Below are 25,161 nucleotides of genomic sequence, written 5' to 3' on the forward strand. Positions count from 1 at the left end.
GTACACTGTATTTCCAATCTAAATTTGTCTATCTTCAACTTCCAGCCATTGAATCACATTATACCTTTCTCTACTCGATTGAAGAGCCCAGTATTAAATATTTGTTCCTCAGTGTTTAAAGTTAAAATGTAAAACTGAGATTGAGAATTACAACTAATATATCAGTTAATTTTAAAAACCCCATCAATTTTCACATTTTGAAGAGCAAAAATATTCTCAGGATTAAAAGAAAAAGTTTACTTGAGGATTAGATTACCAGTACTACCTTTAAAACAAACATCCCCCCTCCAGATTATTATGTTGCTATTCACAGTTGACACGTTGTTCAACGAAACTCCAGTAAGCATGTGAGTCTTTGGTTGCCAATAAAATGCAACATGAATTCAGATTCATATGCTACGGCAAAAATTAACAAATTCGCTTAGTCAGCACTCCCTGTTACTGTCATGATTATCCTAGAACTAATATGTTTTTCCACATGATTGTCCTTGTCCAACTTAAGGGCAAAGTAGTGTTTAACATATTAGTTAGTGTGTGACTTTATGAATTCTCCTGGTGTAGACATTCTCCAAATGAACTGTAACAGTTTATGGCAGATCGTGGAGAGGTAAAATGTGTAATATCTGAAGACTCATGAGGAAAATACCGTGGTTTTGTTTTCCTGAAGTGTAGATATATTTTGTTTTTTTTCTCCTGCATTAGCAAGGAGATGAGTACCATGATCTGTGAGGACAGTTAGGAGCCACTAGCATTAATAGTCCTCAGACTATCTTTACCTTTCTCAGAACCCTTGGAAAAACCGGGGGAAAGGGGATCAAAGTATAAAATGGTGCACTGATCATCTGATGGACCATGTATTTGCTGTCTGGGCATGGAGGTTTCTGAATGTGGCACAGATTTTCTGGCAAATTTTTGGTCCTTTGAAAAGGCAGCAGAGATCCACTTCAAGGCTCCCTCAGATTGAGCCATGACTGTCCTGGTCAGGGACCACTGACTGGGACTGATGGTTTCACTTAGCAGTCTGCCTGTAAATTGAGGATTCTTGCCATGTGACTTGCTTTTTAGGCTCAAATGCTTTCCCACCCATTCTAAAAGAGCACTCACTTGTCTAGTGCTCTATGTGGACTCCCTCTTTTCCTACTGGTCATTGGTATGAGACCAAAACCGCTTTCTCGCTGCTCTGGGCTTGAGGATGTTGATATGTTTCCTTTTCTTTTCTGGACCATGTCTCTTGAGGATTTCTGGAGAAAAATGTTGGTCTCCACATCCCCAAGGCTGCTGCTACTGAGGACTTTTCATAGTGATTCTTGCAGCCATGTCATTCAGTAGATTTGGCTGGAATTTCTATCCACTGAGGAGACTGTCTAATGGCTGCACTGAGAAGAATGGATGCCTGAAGCTCATCTCTGAGGCTCAGTTAAGTCTGTAAAGCTCTTGTGATGATGGGAGTGCTCTCTGGTCCACTGCATCAACTCATTTATACAGTTGTGATTCTCAGTAGCTGAAGCACTTGACTGGCTGAGGTCTGCATTTCTCTGAGCTGCTTCAGCAGGTTGATTGGCTTTTTCCACACTCTAAAAAGGGTAGGATTATCCCGATGATGGTGTGAAAACAGGCTCATGGATTAATAATTTGGTAGTTGGGAATTAATTCACTTTTGTCCTGGTTGAAAAAGCAGAAGAGATGCTGCTGCTTATCTTCAAACAGGAGACAAATATACCTTTTTATATCAAGTGTTCACATTGCAATATTGAAATTTTATATTTTTCATTGGTGGTTTTAGTGATTGGGGTTTCTCCTGTTACACACACACACACACACACAAGCAATTAAAAAAAAAAGTACATATCTCTGATGCTAAAGAACTATAATTCCAGTGACCTCTTAACTCTCTCTAATTTAGCCAAGACTGGTACTGTTCAACATTTTCATTACTGTTAGTTTAAACCAATTGAAAAGGAGATTTAGTTGAAATGGTAATTAAAATGCTACCAGCCAAGAAAATCTTGTTTATATTACAGCTCCCACTGTTGCTAACACTAGTACAACCAATAGGATTTTTAAAAAATTCCTATTGTAGACAAGGTCGCATTCTTGCTACAGTCCTCCACCAAAGAGATGAATATAAAATGTAAACAAATAAAAATAGAAATGTCTGAGCCCTTCACACACTGTAAAGGACAAAGCCCCAAATATTTCACTTTTTTGCAGTTTACATAACTCCTGCATAAGGCTGGCTCTACTGTTTCTGCCGCCCCAAGCAGCATGCTGAATTGCTGCCGTGGACGGCGGGGGCAGTCCATGTGCCGTTAGGGTGGCACGCGCGTTTCCGCGGCGGCGGCAGTTCGGCAGCAGCTTCTGTCTTCAACCAGAAGACAGAAACCGCTGAATTGCCGCCGCAGGCAGCTGAACATAGAAGCTGCTGCCGAATTGCCGCCTCCGCGGAAACGCGCGTGCCGCCCTAACAGCACACGGACTGCCTCCGCCGTCCGCAGCGGCAATTCAGCGCGCTGCTTGCGGTGGCATAAACACACGGACTGCTGCCCCTTGCAAATTGCCAACCCAAGCACCTGCTTGGAATGCTGGTGCCTGGAGCCGGCCCTGCTCCTGCAGTTATCAGAAATATCATGTAGGGAACTGCTGCATTTATGAACAAAACTTTCAATATCAAATTTCGGGGTGCCTGAATGTTTAGATTTTAATTCATGTTTTCTTGTTATACATAAATAGCTATCTTTTAAATTACCTGAGTTGAGTAAGCCTTCAGAAAAGGGGGTACATCTTATTCTAATAATGCAGCTTTGTTTATTATTTAAGAAGTGAAAGTGTCGTGATAGAATTGATATTAATAGGATGCATTACCTAAGAAGCTCTTAAATGCTGTATTAAATTAGCACAGCTTTTTAAAAGTTCTTTTTGAGTCTGCGGGTTTTTTGTCTTACCTATTAACTACATTATAATATCTACTAGCTTCGTAAAAATTGGTCCACTTAGTTGCATTTGTCAACATGTCAGTCCTCTTCTGGAAACTGTAGATAAGATTGTGGAACAAGGCTGTTGTTATAATGGTCCAGAACAGTTGCTTATGGTTAAAAAACTAACAGGCTAGAGAGTGGTGCTTTGTTGCTCCCAAACAAGAAGCAGCAGTCCAGATTCCATTGTGATTATGGGTTTTTAAAAAAAAAAAAAAAAAAAAAAGAAACCACAATGCAATTTACAAAGTACAACCAAAATCTCCTTTTCTGTTACTGTAGGAAATCAGGAGCATGATTATTTGAGTAGACTACTGCCTCTTTTCTTTTTGATAAAAATGTACTGTCCTATTAAATGGTGTGGATCATCCTATAGAAGTATTTATATGAAAAAACAGTAAGTATTAACTTGGGTTAGGATTTTTAAAAGTAAGGAGTTTTGAGTGGCTTAGTTCTTGGGAGTGCAAATTTTGATGCATGTTGAAAGCACTTGACTTTGAATGATTGTCCATACTTCGGAAAGTCAGATCTCTTCAAGGTAGTTACTTTCAGACATCTTAGTTTTTTAGGTTAAGTTATTAAAAGTTTGTGTCTGTCACATTAATGTACATCTTATTCATGGATGTGTGGTTAGATTGAAAGTTTAGTTTTGGCTATAAAACAGAGCGAAGCTGTTCCTGGAATAGAGCATGTTAGACAAAACTTGGCATGAGAACTGTAACAAGGCCATGATGCCTTTCTCTGCTTGCATCATTGGTGGGAAATAGTTGTGGGGACTGAAATAAAGGCTAACTGGAAATTAATAATAAATTAAGAAAGGTTTGGTCTGATCATTTTAGCATTCAAAAACACTCATTGCGGCATTTGTTTTCATCTTAAGGATTCCTCTCAAGAACAAACTCTGAAACGTTTCTGAATTAGCATTTGCATAATTACTGAATGGTAAACACATTTTAAAAGTCTTGGATATGGCTTTAAGTTTCTCTGTTTTACTGATTTTGTAAGTATTATGTAGCCACTGTTTTTATATTGTTTCAGAAATATATAACTTGGGTATAAAATTCACTCTTTTTGAAGCGTCTCAGTCTAGGAAAAGATTGATTTATTTTGTTAAGAACGTAGCCTTTTAAAATGTGAATGTACTAAATGGCTAGACTGTTTTCTAGTGAGTTCTCCTGTACAAAACTTGATCTGATGGCTTGTTTTGGTGTATTGGCTTGCGCCAGATGGTGTGTAAATTCTAGTGTGCACCAGAGTGTTGTGCTAGCCCACATTAAAAGTTCCTGATTACGTATTAACATAGTACTGTTTGAAATGGCACTATGTCTGTGTGTATTTGGGAACTTAGGAACTTTTAGTGTACATCAGCAGGGTCTACACAGACAATTAGCGCATGACGCTCTGGTGTGCACTAGAATTTATACCCCAGTTGATATGCGCTAACACACCATGTAGACAAGCCCTAGATATTCCATGTTCTTACCCAGACTCTAGGGAGAAGGGAATACAGTAGAACAGGGGTCGGCAACCTTTCAGAAGTGGTGTGCCGAGTCTTCATTTATACACTCTAATTTAAGGCGTTGCTTGCCGGTAATACATTTTAACGCTTTTTAGAAGGTCTCTCTAAGTCTATAATATATAACCAAACTACTGTTATATGTAAAGTAAACAAGGTTTTCAAAATGTTTCAGAAGCTTTATTTAAAATTAAATTAAAATGCAGATCTTATCAGTTTAATGTGATCCTTGCCCTTGCTTTTCCTTGCTGAGTTTTCCAATGTCTGGCACATATTTGGATACTTTAAGCTGCACACAGGCTTCTGAGTGATCAGTTGTTAACTGGCTCCGAGAGGGACAGAGGACAGATTTCATGTGTGAAAATACCTGTTCACACAGGTATGTGGATCCAAATGCTGAAAGCATTGCAAATGCAATTTTCTTCAAACAGTTACATTTCACTGGCAGGGACGTCCAGCAGATCAGAATAGAGGCCCCATGATCTCTCTTGGTAGCTTCAAGTGTGCTCCGCAGATCCACAAACTTTGATGTCCACAATTCTGAGCTTTTTAACTGAATGAGTTGCATTTCGAAATCTTCAACACCCATCCACTGAAATAGACAAATCTAAGTCACTTTCATTGAACTTTTCAGGTTTAATTAGAAAAGAAAGCATTGGGCCAAATTGCTGGAAATCTTGAAATCTGTCAGAAAATTCTGATTCCAGTTCTTGCATGTACTTTCCAATCTCATCGACACTGACAGTGCAACGTGTCGATAGCTCTTTTATGTGTTGGAAGTAGCGGAAAGTAGAAGTTTGAATATCCCTGGAAAAAACTGCTAGTTTCACAACAAATGCTTTCCAGGCTTCATAAAGATCCAGAACTGTTTGCCCTGCACCCTGGAGACAGAGGTTGAGTTCGTTTAGGTGAGCAGTGATATCAGTTAGAAACATGAGCTTACACAGCCATTTGTCGTCATCCAGTTCGGGGTAGTTTTGTTCTTTTTCTGACAAAGGCCTTGATTGCCTCAAAACAGTTTACAAAGCGCACCAAAACCTTGCCACGACTTAACCACCGAATGTTGCTGTGAAGTGGGATGTTGTTATAAGCAATGTCCATCTCTTCTAGCAGTGCTTGAAATTGTCTGTGAGTCAAAGCAGATAGAGCAACAAGGAAATTCACAATTCGCATCACTGTATTCATCACGTTACTAAGCTCTGAATTAGAAATTTTTGCACACAGGTTTTCTTGATGGGTGATGCAGTGAAATTTGACTGTCGGATGGCCAATTTGATCTTCAAGTAACTTTACAAATCCCTTCTGTTCTCTAACCATGGGAGGAGCACTATCTGTTGTCACACAAAATATTTTTCTGATGTCAACTCCTTGTTCTTCAAAATGGTTTACAAAACTTTCCAATATATCTTCCCCCTTTGTTGTGCCATGCAGGGGTTTTAGGCAGCAAAGTTCCTCTTGGATTTCATCGGAAGCACAATATCTTGCAACAATTGCCAAACGTGGAATGTCGTTTATATCCATGCTCTCATCAACTGCAACACTAAACACTGCTGTGTCTTTCAATGCAGTCGTCTGCTTTTCCTTAATGTTTTCCTGCCATTTCACGTTTGCGCCTCTCAACTGTTCTGGCAGAGATGGACAGTTTTTATTTTAGATATGATTGTATCTTTATTTGGCAAATCATTGAACAAAATCTCCGAACTGCTGAGAAAAACTTTTTATGTATTCCCCATCTGTAAATGGCTTTCCGTTTTTTGCAATGCACTGTGCAATCTTGTAACTTCCTTCTGTAGTTTGCTTTTTACTTACACTTAAGCTTTTAAAAACACTGCTTTGCTTCTCATAGGCTGCTACTGCCTTTTTGATTGATTCAGTCTTGTCTGCTTTGTCAAGAAAGGTTTTCTCATGTTTCGTTTCAAAATATCGTCGAACACTTGATGTGCAACAAACAACACTTTCATAACAAAGCACAAATAGCACGGTCCTTCTTTTCAATAAATCCAAATGCATCTGTCCAAGCAGGCTGAAATGATCGGACATCTAGCTTCGCTTTCTTAGGAGCTGCCATTTTGTCAAATGTTCCCTTCAACTCTCAGTGGGGAAAAAAATGGCGATAGAAGGCAGGCACAAGGTCAAATGCAGTATGGTCTAAGATAAGCAATTTTAAGATGGGGGTGCTGAGCTGCACCCCCCCTTGCCTGGTGTGCAACCCTCACTGTCCCAAGGCCAGGAGCAGAGCCCAGGGTGGCCTGCTGGGACTCCAGGCCAGAAAGCAGGCTGAGCAAGGCTGGAAACCAAAATTGGCAGCTGAGGTGAGTGGAGTAGGTGTCTGATAGGCCCGAGCAGGTCTGGAGGCCTGGACCCTATCTGGAAGAGAGCCTCCAACCGGAAGCAAGGTGAGTGGAGCTGCGCAGTGGGGACTCCTGCTGGCGAGGGGCCAGCAGCCGGAATCCCAGAGCAGCGACTGGCTCAGCCCGCCGCCACTCTGGGGTTTCTGCCCCCAGCTCCTGCCAGCTGAGGTCAGCCCCACTGCCAGCCTGGGGTTCCTTCACTCAGGCCGGCAGAGGCTGATGAGTGGGACCAGCGGCGGGACCCCGGCTGGCAAGGGGCCAGCAGCGGGAACCCCAGAGTGGCAGCGGGCTGAGCAGCTCAGCCCGACCCCCGCTCTGGGGTTTTGGCTGCCGGCTCCTGCCAACTGGGATCTCAGCCCGCTGCTAGCCTGGGGGAAGGAACCCCAGGCCAGCAGCGGGCGCTGAGTTGGGACCCGCGGGGACCCCATCTGGCAAGGGGCCAGCAGCGGGAACCCCAGAGCAGTGACTGGCTCAGCCCGCCGCCACTCTGGGGTTTCGCCCCAGCTCCTGCGAGCTGAGGTCAGCCCACTGCCAGCCTGGGGTTCCTTCACCCAGGCCGGCAGAGGGTGCTGAGTGGGACCAGCGGCGGGACTCCGGCTTGCAAGGGGCCAGCAGCGGGAACCCAGAGCGGCGGTGGGCTCAGCGCCTCAGCCTGCACTGCATGCCAGGAAAAACTGGCACGTGTGCCATAGGTTGCCGACCCCTGCACTAGAACTTCAGACTTACGAACACCTCGGGAATGGAGGTGGTTCATAGCTCTGAACAAAACGTTATGGTTGTTCTTTCAAAAGTTTTCAACTGAACATTGATTTAATACAGCTTTGAAACTTTACTATGCGAAAGAAGAATGTTGCTTTTAACCATCTTAATTTAATGAAATAAGCACAGAAACAGTTTCCTTACCTGGTCAAATCTTTTTTAAACTTTCCCTTTATTTTTAATAGTTTACATTGAACACAGTAATGTGCTGTATTTGCTTTTTGTGTGTCTCTCTGCTGCTGCCTGATTGTGAACTTCTGGTTCCAAATGAGATGTGTGGTTGACCGGTCAGTTCATAACTCCTGGTGTTCATAACTCTGAGGTGGTACTGTAGATTAACCTCTGACTTCTAGAAGCTGGGGCTGGATGACAGGGGATGGATCACTGAAAAATTGCCCTGTTCTGTTCATTCCCTCTGAATCATCTGGCCCTGGCTGCTGTTGGAAGAGAGGATACTGGACTAGATGGATAATTGGTTTGACCCAGTATAGCCATTCTTATATTCTTATGTCACTAATTAAGCTGAGTAACTGGCAGAAGTAATAGGCCATTAGCCGTATGTGGACCAGCCACTAGAATTGGAAGGGATACACATTTTGCCAGTGGTATTCACAGCTATTGACTGGACAACAGAGGAATATTGAAACTATAGAATCCTGGGTTTGGTTCATCGTTCTGGAATTGAGTATGCTTTAGTGGTATCTAGATGTAAATAGAAATATTACCTTGGACTTTCCCTTGTCATTTGTTTGGCAGCAGAATGGTTGTGCCAACACAGAATGCAAGTTTTGGATTACTGATTTGAATTGGCATGTTACACAGTTCAAATAAATTGTGTATTCTACATACTCATCTTATCACACTCATTGTTTTCTGTAGGGCATGTCTGAATGTAAACACATTGTGATGCAGCTTTAGATTACGCAGTTGACTATTGAAAGGTATATACAGGTGCATCTGGCACACCTGCCCTGTTCTGTTCTTTTTAACATCTGTGGTCCCTGCCCATCTACTTTTTGTATTTCTTTGATTTTATTCCATCAGAAATTGTTGCTGAAGCATATACTCTGAACAGATGTAAGCGATTTGACATAAACTATACTTAAAGTAATTGATTTCACTCTTTTTGAAGATGGGATTATTTATTACTAGTTTCAAGATGCATTACAGACTGTGAAATACCTTTCCACTTTAAAGTTGTATCTGCAAACAATACATTGTTATATGTAAGTACAGCAACAACATTTATGTATTCCTGGGCTTTTTTAACAGAAGAAACTTGAGATGTAAAGTATAGATTGATGTACGAATGTAATCCCTCACCTTGAATGCAATATTCAGTTCTGTTCACTGCATTTCACAAAGGACATAGAAAAGGAAAAAGTCCAGAGAAGGACAACAAAAATTAAAGTAATAAAAAAACTTCCAATGAGAAGAGATGAAAACCTAGGGCTAAAAGATATGGTTATCCAGCTTACTGTCAACTTGAATAGGTGCGAACATGATATAGAGAAAGTAAATTAGAATAATAGAAATGTAGGGATGGAAGGGACCTCAGTAAGTCATGTAGTCCAGTCCTCAGTGCTGAGACAGGACTAAGTATTATCTAGACTAGTGTTTCCCAACCTTTTTGATAACAGGGACTGGTTTGCTGCTTTCCTAAACTGTGTCGGAGATTTCAGGGACTGGCGCTGGTTCACGGACTGATCGTTGAGAAACCGTGATCTAGACCATCCCTGACCGATGTTTCTTTAACCTGTTCTTACAAACATTGGGTGCTTTTTTCACTTGTAATTCTAGAGTAAAGGTGAGTCCACAGATTTTAAAAGGAACAGTTTTAAAATGAATAAATGGTAATACCTAAAGTGAACCATTTCAAGTTAGGTTAATTTTAGGAGAAGTGTTGCCAGTTGTAAACTTCTGAATACAAAGATTATAATGAAAACCCTGATAGATGCTTAATTTTAATAGTATTAGTACCAGAATAATAGGTTAGGGAGAACAACATGGTGAACACTAGAAAAAAAAATGGGTACATAATAAAAACATGTGTACACACACAAAAAATGGATACACGACAAAAACAGCATGCAAATTATTAAATTAAGTGTCTTGTAAACAAGGCTGTGCGTAATCATACTCTAGTATATTGAAACCTGAGACTTGCTAGTTCTCATGGGCTTCCTTTTTGATAGATTAAGTAACCTTTCCTTGCCTAAAGAAGAGAGAAACAATGGCACAGGAAAAGCTCCAGATTTCCTTCCCTACAGTGTTAGCACATGCTATGCTACTTACCAGCAAATGACTCAATCTAGCAACAGCTTTTATAGCAAAAGGTTGTTTTTTTCCCCCTTATACTTGAGGCAACAGCAGTGATGAGTTCAGCGGTGTTTGCATTTCTGTTATGTTATATCACAAAATATTTGGGGGGGAGGGAATTTCCTAAACTAATGTAAGTTAGAGCAACAAAATGTGTTTATGGTAACAGATTTCTTTCTTGGTTTTTATAAGTGTTTGAATTTTCATGGCAACCATGTAACATTTTCTATTAAGCTTTAAGGAATTATTTATCCTAACCTGTTCCTGTTCTATCAGTCAGAGCATCTGTTGTAGCATATTGGTGGATAAGTGTTCCAGACTCCCATTAAATTTAATATAGGTTAGAGGTTCAATAATGGGAGGATTCTATATTTTTTCTTAGAGGGGAGGTGCTTCGCTAGTCTTTGCTTAATTGACCCTTCCTCCTTTTTGTCACATCATGTATTTTAAACACTATCTACACTGGGTCTTAGGCTGACATAGCCACATCTGTCAGGAGTGTAGATTTTTCACACCTCTGAGAGACATACCTATGCCAATGTAAGTTTTCAGTGTAGACCAGCCCTAAGTCAATCAAGTAAAGAGAATTTCTCTTCCAGCAGTCTTCCTTCATCAGCCCCAATCTTTACACTAGTCTCTTCTACTTTTTTAGCCATCCAGTGTTTGTCAACCTAGCTACCACCTCTCAAGGAGGTGGATTTGCTACAGCACTGCAGCTTTAAGTGTAGATGTAGCCTAGCTCTGGTGATTTCAAGCTGCAGGTGTCACAAATTGAAGAGGAAAGGGGTCCCTGATGAACGAACATGGAATGGTGCTTCCAGTAGCCATCTCTTTTTGTCATTTGTGCCATTTGAAGCCCTCTTCATTCCTGGAGAAAAGTCTGAAACTTCTCTTGCTGGCTGGGCAGTAGGCAGGTAGCATGAAAAAAGGGTGATGTCTGGGCTTCAGCCTTATGTCCTGGTGGAAGCTACAGTGCAGTAAGGGTAATCCGAAGCCTCCTAGAATCTTCACCTCCCTATTTTATCTACTTTTTGGCAGGGGGAGGGGTGTGTGTCTTCCTGCAGTTTCCCCCCATCTGGGGAGGATTTTAATGTGGCTTCCTTTGGAGCCCATAAGTGCTGCTCTGTCGACTAGCTAGAGTGGTCTTTGCAGAGTGATGAGTGAGAGACTTCCCCTGAGGGCCAAGCATACTACTGCTGCAATGCTCCCACCTCATGGAGTGTGAGGGATATGACCTGTAATGTCCTATTATGCTAATTAGTAACAGGGCTTGGCTTACCATCTTCAGAAAATTATCTAGCTCTGGGGTGTAACTTAACATTTTAACCAAGCCATATTTAGCTTACAACAGGTAATTGTCAAAATAATGAGCGTCCTACATCATTCTTATTTTTAAGAATACTTGATTAAAAATTCTGCTCTTCCTACAACAGAAATATTTAGTACATAATTATCTTTTTCAACCAAACTTATAATCTCATCAAAAAAGATATCAAGTTAATTTGACAGGATATATTTTCCATAGATCCACTTTGATTTGCATTCATGATATTGCCGTCCTTTAATTCGTTATCAAGTGAATCCCATAGATTTTAAAATGTATTGGCTGAAAACATCAATCCATTTGTAATTGTCACTTGCTGCTAAAATGTTTCTGGTCAATTTGCTAATAATTTAATATAAATTATGTTTTAATAAAGGCTTGAATGTTCCCAACCCATCTTCTCAATCTACTTAATTTTATAATCGGCCGTAATGCAGAATTTGTGTTACTACCTTAATTTGCATGTCACTTTCTGTACTGTCCCAAGCACAGAATTGTGACTTAATTGCAAACCTGAGCAAAAAGGTTCAGATAGGTGGGCAAGAATTCTTATTCAAACTTAAATATGTATAATAATTTCAAAGGGAATTTAATAAGTGTTTGTTTGATCAAAGGACATTTTTTGCTATAAATCTTGTTTAAAATTTTGTCCTCTTATAAGTTTTCTGTATTGTGAAAGTCCGTTCTTAAACAGGTGCATTAAGTCCACAAATAGGTAAATAATGACCAGAGCTTCCAAAATTAAACATGGGCTTTCCTCCTTTGACTGCCACAAGATCTATAGGCTGTGGTTAGATTTCTATCTCCAATGAAATCAGGGCACTTCTATTCTCTCCTCTATCATCCTCAAAGATCAGTAGGTTGGTGTAGCAGTTGAAAGAAATCTTAGGTGTAAAGCTATCCTAATCTTATAAGCTGCCGCATGTTTGGTATAGACACATCTGTACTGATTCATTAAGTCTCATTTATGAGTCTGTAAAAGTGAGTTGCTATTTTCTTCAGCTACATGGATATATTTTTATTTTGGAGTACTGGGATGTTTGTTGAATATTCTAATGTTCTTAAAACACATGGCATTACTAAAAGTTCTCAGTTAAAGTACATGGGGAATATATAAAGCCAGTGTTCATAGATAATGCAGTATCGAATCTTGTCTTAATTCATCTTTTTTCATATCTTTATCATTTTAATATACATATCCAAAGGCAAAGATATACTTAACAATTTATCAGTCAGAGTGATACAGACAATATTGCCACCTGCTTGGACAGTATTCATTTTGATAACTCAGCCTTTCTCTAGAGCAGTGGTCTCCAACCTTTTCACAAGATCACTTTTTGAATTTAAGTGCAACCCAAGATCTCCCCCCCCCCCCCCCAAGTGTGGGGTCCCATGCAGAGCGGATAAAGCACACGACCAATGTGGTTGCGAACTGAATTCGAATTCTGTTTATTGCAAGCTTTCTTTTATAGTTTTTCTCAACATTACATAACACAATTAGGCTATAATCACACATCTACGGATTGGACAAGAAGGAGAATCATGTGTTTATCACATGTATAGCCCCACACCGATTGGTTCAACCGTTCCTTACATAAGGCCATGATTTATTACCTTGTTTACCTCGTCTTATATAATCCCTAGACCACCAGGGGGGCCTTACATAAGGCCATGATGTATTACCTTGCAAGTGTCCCATCGTGACTCTTACCTCCTCATGGAACTTTCCATTAGGTTGGTGTAGGGATGATACATCCCCACACCCAAGGCCCTGCCCCTTCCCTGAAGCCCTGCCTCGCTCACTCCACCCCCCCCTCCGTTTCTTGCTCTCCCCCACCTCACTCACTTTCACCATGCACGGGGTTGGGTTTCGGGAGGGGGTGCAGGCTCTAGGCTGGGGCTGAGGGGTTCAGAGTGTGGGAGGGGGCTCCAGGCTGAACCTGGGGCAGGGGATTGGGGTGCAGGAGGGGGTGAGGGGTGCAAGCTCTGGGAGGGAGTTTGAGTGCAGGAGTGGGCTCTGGGCTGGGGCAGTGTGTTGAGGTCCAGGAGAGGGTGCGGACTGTGGGAGGGAGTTTGGGTGCAGGACGGGGCTCTGGGCTGGGGCAGAGTGTTGGGGTGCAGGAGGGAGTATGGGATCCTGGCTCTGGGAGGTGGGGTCAGGACTGGGGCAGGGGGTATGGGGTGCAGGAGGGGGCATGGGGTGCTGGCTCCAGGAGGGGGTTCAGGGCTGGGGGTTGGGGTTGGGGTACGGGCTCCTGCTGGGCGGCACTTACCTTGGGCAGCTCCCAGTCATCATTGGCACAGCGGGGCTACTCGCTGCCTGCCCCGGCCCCACGCCGCTCCCAGAAGGGGCCAACGTGCCCCGGCGACCCCTGGGGGCGCACGTGACTCTGCGCACTGCTCCTCTCTGCAGGCACAGCCCCTGCACCTCCCATTGGGCACAGTTCCCCATTCCTGGGAAATGGGAGCTGTGAGGGCGGTGCTTGCAGGCAGGAGCAGCACATGGAGATCCCTGCCTCCCCTTTCCCAGGGCTGTGTTGGCCGCTTCCGGGAGCGACATGGAGCTGGGGCAGGCAGGGAGCCTGCCTTAGCGGCAGTCCCGCTACAACCGGAGATCGCGATCGACTGGGAGAGTCTCCAGGATCGACCAGTCGATTCGATCGACCAGTTGGTACTTTGCATGATATAGTTAAACTTTGTTGACGTACACCAATGATTGTGGAAGACCCTTTGCAAATAACTTAACTTTGCAAATAACTTAACTTTGCAAACGGTCCACTGACCTAAAATAATACATCCCTAAAACATTTCTGGCACTATTTACAAATCTTAAATTCTATCATCTGATAGAACATGAGTGCATGTATCTGATGCTATTTCTGGGGTTTGTACAATTCTGTCACTTTAAAAGTGTTGCAAACCAGTTGGCTTCTCTCTCGTATATTGCTAAATTAGAATTTCATTGGATGCTTCTAGCTTTAAAAGTTGCACAGCGAATCAGACTCTACAAAGGTACAATTCCGAGGTTACTAGTATTTTTGCAGTCCACAAGATCAGTTCTTTATTCTGTAGTCTGCCAAACTTTTCAGGTTCTAATAATGTAGCTCAGTTATACAGCTCTTTGTTGCGACATGCTACTATGTTAAAATAACACAGGTTCCTAAATTCATTCATAGATTCTAAGGCCAGAAGGGACCACTGTGATCTAGTCTGACCTCTTGTGTAACAGAGGCCATAGAGCTTCCCCAAAATAATTCCTTTTGAGCTAGAGCAGGGGTCGGCAACCTTTCAGAAGTGGTGTGCCGAGTCTTCATTTATTCACTCTAATTTAAGGTTTCGCGTGCCAGTAGTACATTTTAACGTTTTAGAAGATCTCTTTCTATAAGTCTGTAATGTATAACTAAACTATTATTGTATGTAAAGTAAATAAGGTTTTTAAAATGTTTAAGAAGCTTCATTTAAAATTAAATTTAAAATGCAGAGCCCCCCGGACTGGTGGCCAGGACCCAGGCAGTGTGAGTGCCACTGAAAATTAGCTCACGTGCCATAGGTTGCCTACCCCTGAGCTAGAGGATATCATAAAAAAAAAAAAATCCAATCTTGATTTAATAATTGCCAGTGATGGAAAAATGCATATCTAAAAGTGAACAAAAGTTGTCTGGGGCCAGCAAGGGGAGGATGAGACCTCTTACAGACTTTGTTATAGATTATGTGGAACTTGTCAAGCTTCTAAGGCAGGGGTGGGCAAACTATTTGGCCGGAGGGCTGCATCGGGTTTTGTAAATTGTATGGAGGGCTGGTTAGGGGAGGGGGTTGTGGCACGGCCCCCACCTCCTATCTGTTCTCCCCCCGGGACTCCTGCCCCCTCCGACCCCCCCGTTCCCTGATGATCCCCCTGGGACCCATGCCGCCTTCCCCCTCCCCCGCTCCCTGTCCCCGACCACCCCTGGACCCTTGCCGACCCATCTAACCCCTCCTCTCATTCCTGACTGCCCCCCTGGAACTCCTGCCCCATCCAACCACCCCTCTCCCTGTCCCCTGATAACCTCTGGAACCCCTGCCCCTGACTGCCCCCTGCGGCCTCATCCAACCCCCCCATCTTCCTGACTGTCCCCATTCAACCTCCTGTTCCCCGCCCTGACCCCTATCCATACCTCTGCCCTCTGACCACCACCCCAAACTCCCCTGCCCTCTATCGAACCCCCCCCCCTACACACTGTCCCCTTACCGCGCTGCCTGGAGCACCGGTGGCTGGTGGCATTACAGTCGTGCTGCCCGGCTGGAGCTGGGACATGCAACGCACAGCACTGGGTCAAGCTGGGCTCTGCAGCTGCGCTGCCCGAGGAGCTCACAGCCCCGCCGCCCAGAGCATTGCGCCGGCGGCGGAGCGAGCAAGCTGAGGCTGTGGGGGAGGGGGAACACCGGGGGAGGGGCCGGGGCTAGCCTCTGAGCCAGGAGCTCGGGGGCTGGGCAGGATGATCCCCGGGCAGGATGTGGGCCATAGTTTGCCCATCTCTGTTCTATGGTCTTGCCTTCATTAGGAAGAAAGGTGTGTTAACTTGAGGTAAAATCCTAGTGAAGACAAGGCAGTTTGTTTTCACATGAGTTTACAAGTCAAGTTAAACCCTAGGCTTCCCCAATTTTAACATGACCTGCTAGCTGGTGTAGAAACAATAGCTGCCTTGTCTTCACTAGGATTTTAGCTTGATTTAGTTATCTTGAGTTAGGTAACGATCTTCGATCTTCATCCGAGAATATTGAAGGAATTGGCACGGGAAATAGCAGGCCCATTAGCGATAATATTTAATGAATCTGTAAACTCGGGGGTGGTCCCGTTAGACTGGAGAATAGCTAATGTGGTTCCTATTTTCAAGAAAGGGAAAAAAAGTGATCCGGGTAACTACAGGCCTGTTAGTTTAACATCTGTAGTGTGCAAGGTGCTGGAGAAAATTCTGAAAGAGAAACTAGTTGAGGACCTTGAGGTTAATGGCAATTGCGATAAATTACAACATGGTTTTACAAAGGGCAGATCGTGCCAAACGAATATGATCTCTTTCTTCGAGAAAGTAACGGACTTATTAGATAAGGGAAATGCGGTGGACCTAATATACCTGGATTTCAGTAAAGCGTTTGATACTGTACCCCATGAGGAATTATTGGGTAAACTGGAAAACATGGGGATCGATATGAAAATCCAGAGGTGGATAAGGAATTGGTTAATGGGGAGAATGCAGCGGGTCGTATTGAAGGGTGAACTGTCAGGTTGGAGGGAGGTTACTAGTGGAGTGCCTCAAGGTTCGGTTTTGGGACCCATTTTATTTAATCTATTTATAACTGACCTCGGAACCGATTGCAGGAGTGGGCTGATAAAGTTTGCGGATGATACGAAGGTGGGAGGCGTTGCAAATTCGGAAGAGGATAGGGATATTCTGCAGGGAGACTTGAATGAGCTTGTGAATTGGAGTATCAGAAATAGGATGAAATTTAATAGTGAAAAGTGTAAGGTGATGCATTTGGGGATGACTAATAACAATTTTAGTTACAAGCTGGGGACGCATTGGTTAGAAGTAACAGAAGAGGAGAAGGACCTAGGGGTCCTCGTAGACCGCAGGATGACTATGAGTCGACAATGCGACGTGGCGGTGAAAAAAGCCAATGCGGTCTTGGGATGCATTAGGCGAGGTATATCTAGTAGGGATAAGGAGGTCCTGCTTCCATTGTATAAGGCCCTGGTGAGACCTCATTTGGAGTACTGTGTGCAGTTCTGGTCTCCCATGTTTAAAAAAGATGAACTCAAACTGGAACGGGTGCAGAGAAGGGCGACTAGGATGATCAGAGGAATGGAAAACCTGTCGTATGAAAGGAGACTAGAGGAGCTTGGGTTGTTTAGTCTGACAAAGCGAAGGCTGAGGGGGGGATATGATTGCTATCTTTAAATATATCAGAGGGATAAATACAAGGGAGGGAGAGGAATTATTCCAGCTTAGTATGGATGTGGACACGAGAACGAATGGATATAAACTGGCCGTGGGGAAGTTCAGGCTTGAAATTAGACGAAGGTTTCTGACCATCAGAGGGGTGAAATATTGGAACGGCCTTCCGAGGGAAACGGTGGGGGTGACGGACCTGTCTGCTTTTAAGATTAAGTTAGATAAGTTTATGGAGGGAATGGTTTAATGGTAAAACATAGTAGCCAAGGAATACCAAGCAATGGTAGATAAATAGTATAATGGCTAACGGGGGTCAGGCTAGAGACTCTTGCCTACATGCTCGGGGTCTTACTGATCGCCATATTTGGGGTCGGGAAGGAATTTTCCTCCAGGGTAGATTGGCTGAGCCTCTGGAGGTTTTTCGCTTTCCTCCGCAGCGTGGGGCAGGGATCACCAGCAGGAGGGTCTCTGCCGATTGAAGTCACTAAAACGCAGGATTGGGGACTTCAACAGCAGAGTCCAGGGAAGGGGTAGGGACGGTTTTGTGGCCTGCAGCATGCAGGGGGTCAGACCAGATGATCATAATGGTCCCTTCTGACCTTAAAGTCTGAGTCTATGAGTAACGTAAAAACACCTCCCTCTCCCCCCACCCCCCTGTGGCAAATATTACAGCCAATGGAGAGTTTAAAAACAAACTGTTTACCAAGTTACCCCTGGCTAGTATATTTATTGTATTTTTGTTTTGAAATTAGAGCTAACCAAGGAATCCAGCAGTGTGTGCTTTCTAGTTCATAGAGTGTGTCCTGAAGGAATGTGTACAGCTCTCCTAGCATATTGTTTGATTCCATGCCAAGTATGTTTCATGGGAACAAACTAATTTATTCTGTTCTTCAAGCACATATCTAGGAGTGTACACTTGCTGAAATATTTGACTAGAGATGAATAAGTAGATGTAGCATAAAATAATACTTTGCATTTCTGTAGTACTTTCCATCAGAGGATCTCAAAAACGTTTTATGAACTTCAATAAATTAAACATCCTAACACCAATGCGAGGTAGGAGATTTCCCTGTTTTACACAGTGATAAACTGAGGCAGAGGTTGTAACTTGCCCAAGCTCATAGGTCAAGTTATTGGCAACCTTGGAAATGGACACTGTGGTTGATAGTCTCACCTCTGCTTTGGCTTCTTCATACTGGGTAAAAGGGTGGAGTGTTGGCGAGAGGCTCTTTTAAGCTTCAAATCCAATAGGTTAGGATTCCCCTGGTGCAGGAATGGAGGAAGACAGTCATAAAAATGTCCTCTAAAGAACCTTCACGAATCCTGATATAGAGGGTGTGCCGGGCGCAGGGAGTGGCATGTCAGGGTAGGGCTGCAGCACATAAGACTGTGGAAGTCCTGAGCAGTGCTGCAACCCAGAGGCAGTGAGGGACAGGCTGCCGTATTTTGGACAGGCCCCTGAGGTCATCTGCTATACTAAGAGCTGCAGAGCAGCCCAGAATTGTGAGGGAACAAAGGTTGCTTACAGCTACCATCCGCCCTCCAGCCCCTGGGCTGTGACTTTTTTGTACTGCACCTCTTTAGAGGTGCAGAACAAAATCTCAGGCTGTCTCATCTGGCTGACCATGGCCCACATTACATAACATTGGGACTATCTTGGGTGGTGCTGAAAGGAAATGTACGAATGAGTAGATACTTGATTACGCTTCCGGCAGTATGCCACAAACTCAGGAATTATTTTTATCTTTGGCAATATTTTGTTTTCCTTGAAATGAGCTAGTGTGTGTAATACATAAATTCCCATAGAATCAGAATCTGCACAGCACATAGTACTTAGAGTTAAGCTCTGTTAATGCTGTAAATAAATTGGAGAATGAAAGGATTTTAGAATGTATTTTATAGATTATTAAAATCTCTAACATACACCCACTCAACTGCTGTCAGCTTGCAATGTCACCCATTTTCTGTCTGGAAAAAGTCACAATAAGAAATTAGTGCCAGTATCTATCTTGTCGCTGCGAATAATTTGGTTGTATATCCAGTGGGCAGTAAAAGGGTTGAGCTAGCTTTATGAACTTTGGTAACCCTCAGCACTATTTAAAGCAATTTATGAGGGAAAATGGACACCATGATGAGAATGCTGTTTTAAAAAAAAATACATTTTACTTCAGGGGCAAGCAAACTTTTTGGACTAAGGGCCGCATCAGGTTTTGTAAATTGTATGGAGGGCCGGTTAGGGGAGGGGGTCGTGGCCCGGCCCCCACCTCCTATCTGCCACCCCCGGGACTCCTGCCCCATCCAACCCCCCCTTCCCTGATGACCCCTCTGGGACCCCTGTCCCATCCCCGCTCCCTGCCCCCTGACTGCCCCCGGAACCCCTGCCCCCTGCTGCCCCATCCAACACCCGAGAGGGCAGTCAGGAAGGAGAGGAACCCCTTCCCCCATTCAACCCCATTTCCCACCCAACCACCATCCACACCCCTGCCCCCTGACCACCACCCTGAACTCCCCTGCCCTCTATCCAACCCTCCCTTATTCCCTGCCCCCTTACTGCATTTCCTGGAGCGCTGGTGGTGCTACAGCTGCAACGCCCGGCTGGAGTCAGGCCACGCTGCTGCCACCACCACCAGACAGCACGGAGCACTGGGTCAGGCTGGGCTCTGCAGCTGCGCTGCCCCAGGAGCTCACAGCCCCACTGCCCAGATCATTGCACCGGCGGTGGAGCAAGCGAGCTGAGGCTGCGGGGGAGGGGGAACACCGGGGGAGGGGCCGGAGGCTAGCCTCCCGGTCCAAGAGCTCGGCGGCCGGGCAAGACGGTCCCACGGGCCAGATGTGGCCCACGGGCCATAGTTTGCCCATCCCTGATTTACATGATAGTCAAACTATTCATGGTCTGGATTTTTACTCAGTTTACATGAGTCCCTTCTGCCCCCCCCTCCTTTTTTTTTTTTTTTTTTTTTTTTTTTTTTTAAAGGGTGTGGAGGTGAGGTAGGTTGAGAACTGGATTCTGGCTGTAACTGGCTCCAGCTGAGAATTCCCTGTGGGGGTTGCTTTGAAGATGGAGCACAGCTGCTTGAAGCTGCCTCCTGCACCAGCCACTGGCAACTTCACCTGGGAACAGAAGGTGTATCAAGGGCAGGGAGGGGAAGGAGGAGGGGTGGAGTTATGCTCCAATGACAGTCTTACCTGTTTGTAAAGCGCCTAGCATACTGTTGGGTACTATATAAAAATTAATATATAATTGGATTTTTAACCAAAAGCTGTATTTCTGGGCATCTTATGGCAAGTCACTGTATTGCTAAACTGATAACATTTGCCATAGTGGTAGTGTATTTGCATAATGTCAGAAATAGTAAGCTAGCTTTCATTTTGCTTTGGTACTGCATTGATAATCTGAGCTGTAAAAAATTAAATATTTGTTTTTATGAGTGAAATTAGAGCTCATGAGAAATGAGGAACTAAATTCTTCTAAATAATCTTATGAACAACCCATCAGTGTCCAGAATACCTAAACATTATGAAATACCCTTATGGTGCTTTGAATGCCACCTTGTGAATTGTGGGTTGGGGAAAACCTCTGGATTGATGAGGAAAATGGTTTCTTTTCTGGTTAGAATATTCCTTTATTGCAGGTATTTGAAGCCATTATTTAATTTTTAAAATATTAATAATGCTGTGTTATAATGACAGTTGCCCAAAATCAAGGCTTAACAGATATTAAGTGTCATAATACCCTTATGAGGCAGGTATTTTTAAATGCCTTTTACATATGGGTAAATCAATGCACAGATAGTTGTGAGCTGGAAAAAACATTAAATGACATTCCCTCTGTTTGCTTTAAGTATCTAAAAATGAAAATGCAGAAAGTATGAACTCTCGAAAGCGAATTAATCTGTGAAAATTAAACTGTTTTATAGAGTCAGTTGTTTTGGGCAGGAGAGCACCACAGTTGCTCAGGTCCATTCAGTAGCTATACCACTCAAAATACACTACTTTCTTCACTGACTGTAGCAATAATAAAATGCATTAATTTAAAACTAGAGATCTAATTTCAAATCCCTGATACCTGGTAATTAGTGCAAAAGTCTGAAGTGATCGATTCCTTAGTTTATCAGATTAGAATGGAGTCTGAAATTGTTACCGTTAGCACAGAAAAGGTCTTCTGGCTGCAGTTTTCTTGAAAGCATCATGATATTTAAAACAACTTTCTTTCCAATTGTCAAACTTCGGAATAATCATTTACCTTTTGTAGAATCTTAATATGATTGAGGGTGATAGTTAGCTGTTAGATTGCTTTACCTTTTCATACGGTATGCGTAAATATTTTTAAAATACCTGTTACTAAAAGAAAACCCTGAGTCTAAAATATTTCTGTCTTGATTTTTGTAGTGTTGATGTCATGACGGCATACTGGACCGTTCTAAAGATGCACTGCAGGTACTGATGGAAAGGGGTTCAATATGAACGTAAATGATGTTGGAGGAAGACGACGCTTTGAGGACAGTGAGTTTACACTACACGTATATCCTGGGAGCATTGCTGAAGGAACCATCTATTGCCCTATTACTGCCAGAAAAACATCAACAGCTGCTGAGGTAATAGATTCTCTCATTAATAAACTCCACCTAGACAAAACAAAATGTTATGTCCTAGCAGAGGTCAAGGAGTTCGGTGGGGAGGAATGGATTCTCAACCCTACAGACTGCCCTGTCCAACGCATGATGTTGTGGCCCCGCATGGCCCTGGAGAACCGACTGAGTGGGGAAGACTATCGCTTCCTTCTGAGGGAGAAGAATCTAGATGGGTCTATTCATTATGGCAGTCTACAGTCCTGGTTACAGGTGACAGAAGAGCGTCGCAGGATGATGGAACGTGGATTCCTTCCTCAGCCGCAGCAGAAGGACTATGATGATTTGTGCAGTTTACCAGATTTAAATGAGAAAACACTCTTGGAAAATCTCAGAAACCGCTTTAAGCAGGAAAAAATTTATACCTATGTAGGCAGCATTCTGATAGTCATTAATCCATTCAAATTTCTCCCCATTTACAATCCTAAGTATGTCAAAATGTATGATAATCATCAGCTGGGAAAGTTGGAGCCCCATATTTATGCTGTGGCTGATGTGGCCTACCATGCTATGCTTCAGCGCAGGAAGAACCAGTGCATCGTGATTTCAGGAGAAAGTGGGTCAGGGAAAACACAGAGCACAAACTTTCTGATTCATCACCTCACTGCTCTCAGCCAGAAGGGATTTGTTAGTGGAGTAGAACAGATTATTCTTGGAGCCGGACCAGTGCTTGAGGTAAGATTAAAATGATGATAGTGATGCAACTATTTTTTGATGTGTTATAAAACAAATACTCCTGATTTTATATTGCCAGACTGGGGGTATCTGCTAAATGATAATAGTAAGCAAGACTACAACATTATTAACAATAATACAATTTAGGTGTGTGTCTTCTTAAAGACAATACAATTTGAACTTCCTTGGAAAAATTCAGTGAACAGTTATTGTATGAATTTATTAATAACGTGCTTTTTCACTTCAGCATGCTTTAGCAGTGCTATAAAATCATGAATTTTATTTTATAAAACACCTTAGTGATCCCAAAACAATTTCTTTGAATTAACAGCCTTAACTACTAGAAGATTTAAATATGGAGTTTACTGCACCTAGTGCATTGGTATTGTTGCTGTCAAAGTATTGTAAGTGTTTACAGTTAACTTTATTGGGGTTTTTTGATACAAAGCTAATTCATACTATGATTTTGACAAGCTTTTGATTAGAAGCTTTGCTCCTCCTTTCCCATCTGTCAGAAAAAGTAATGTATACAAGAAAATGTGAACCTGTAGTCGGTTGCCAGATGAGAATTTTTGTAAAGAAAAAAGTTGAGAGCTGGACAAGTAGTTCTTCAAGTGATTTCACATGTCCCCATTCCACTTCAGGTGTGTGCACGACCGTAGTTGGAAATTCATCCCTAAGGTCTGGTCTGCACTACAGAGTTAGGTTGATGCAAGGCAGCTTACATCGACCTAACTATGGAAGTGTCTACACTTGAAATTTCACTCCCATTGATGTAACTGCCTGTGACATTACTTGGGGTACAATCTGGACAGCTGGACAACTGTGACCCCTCGGCTTGGGATACCTCTTACACTGCTTTGCAGTGAGAGCACTACTGGTGTGCTCTCACACAGCCTCCAGCATGTAAATCGCTCCCAGCTATATTGTATGAGTGCTATAGCCACCCACCCATGAATTCACATTGTGGCCAACACCAGCAATTCCCAGTCCCAGACTTTCCCCCAGAAATGTCCGTCTTGTACTGCCAAGCACCCTCCTGGACAACACAAGCTCATATAAACTCTGTCATTTCATGAATAGAAAATGATATGTACAAATCTTGTTACCCCAAATGAAGTTTCCCAAACACTTCAATCCAAACACACATTGGTTTAGATAAAACAATAAAATAAGTTTATTAACTATGGAAAGCCAGATTTTAAGTGGTTACAAGTAATGAGGCATAAAAGTCAGAACTGGTTACAAAGAAATAAAAGGTAAAACGCAACTAATGCTAAATGCATTCTAGCAAAGGTTTCTCTCACCACATGCTTATAGCAATCTGGATGCCTTTCAGCCAGGACCCCTTCCGAAGTTCAGTGTTGATTTCCTTATCCTTCAGGTGTTGCTGATGCCATGAGTAGAGATGGAAGGAGAGAGTAATCTCGGGAATCAGTTCCCATTACTTATAGTTCTCTTTTTTTTGAAAATCATCTCCAGCTGAGGTTCAGGAGACAGAACATCTGTTGGGCCAAGAATCTCAAGCTGTTTCTTTGACAAAATTTAAATTTCTCACTCACTCTTTTTCCTGCCAAAGAGTGGCCACTTAACAGGTGATAGTCCATTTGATTTTGTTGATACCTGACTGAGACATCAGTTTGCTTTTTGTCTCTGAGGAACTGGTTTATGTGTACTTTTCTAAACTTGGAGCATGTCTCAGTAAAGTCATACAGTAGAATCTTAATTTACAATTTACAGTGAATACAATGTTGCCACACACGTCTTACCAGAACAATAATGATCAGCAAATTAGGAGTTTTCAAATGCTACCTCAGAAGGCAAATTTTGTACAAAATCCATTATAATTTTGTAAAAAGGGTGAACATGGGGATACAGACTGTCACACTTCCCCATTACAACTTTATTACTCCATCTCCACAAGTGGTGTAGAGTCAAGGTCAATGTAGTTAGGTCTGTGCAGTGTCAGTATAGACACTGTGTTGCTTACATCAACTCTTACTGGCTTTCAGGAGTGATCCAACTATGCCCCACACTGACAGTACAATCGATACAAGTGCTCCTGGTGAGGATGCAAACTGCTGACACAAGGAGCACAAAGTGTAGACACGCGCAAGCAGTATAATTACTGTGGTGTCTGTATGCCGACATAAGTTAGGTCGACTTAATTTTGTAGTGTACACATGGCTTAAGTGATACATATTGGAGCTTGAGCGCCCTCACCAGTCTTGTGCTTCTGCACAGTGCTGTCAAGGGAGGAACCAGCCTGGATCCCCTTAGTTCCTTCTTACTCCTGTGATCTGTAGTCAGAGTCTAGGTAGGTCTGGATAGGTTATATCCCCATGTCATGGATCCCCTTCCTCCCTGGGACTTGAATCTTATGTTGGTAGTGTTGATGAGTTCTTTTTTTGAGCCAACAGGCTACCTCCCTTACTGCACCTGTTTATGCAAGTAACATTTTTGGTAGCTATTATCCATGAAAAGGGTGGAGGAGTAACAGGCATTTGTAGCTGACCGTCCTGACGTGATTTTTTCTAAGGGCAATCCTTAACATCCTCATCCTATATTCCCGTCTAAAGTAGTTCTGGAATTCCACCTAAAGAAAGAATATTGGTAAGTATATGGCTTTCTTAAGCCCCATTCTCATAATGATAAGGAAAGACTTTCCATAACTTGGATGTTTGAAG

At 43.0% G+C, this 25,161-nt stretch overlaps 1 protein-coding gene across 7 annotated transcripts in view; it reads left to right on the plus strand.

The window, feature by feature from the left end:
• Window positions 1-25,161, plus strand: part of MYO9A (myosin IXA) — a 455,456-nt gene that overhangs the window by 90,925 nt on the left and 339,370 nt on the right. For all 7 annotated transcript variants that reach the window (XM_034783136.1, XM_034783134.1, XM_034783141.1 and 4 more), the window contains one exon: window positions 21,561-22,474. In XM_034783136.1, the coding sequence (XP_034639027.1) occupies window positions 21,632-22,474 (843 nt within the window). In that variant the 5' untranslated portion in view covers window positions 21,561-21,631. The remainder of the gene's footprint in view (window positions 1-21,560; window positions 22,475-25,161) is intronic.

This window comes from Trachemys scripta, chromosome 10 (assembly GCF_013100865.1).
Source record: "Trachemys scripta elegans isolate TJP31775 chromosome 10, CAS_Tse_1.0, whole genome shotgun sequence".
NCBI classification, from domain to species: domain Eukaryota; kingdom Metazoa; phylum Chordata; order Testudines; family Emydidae; genus Trachemys; species Trachemys scripta.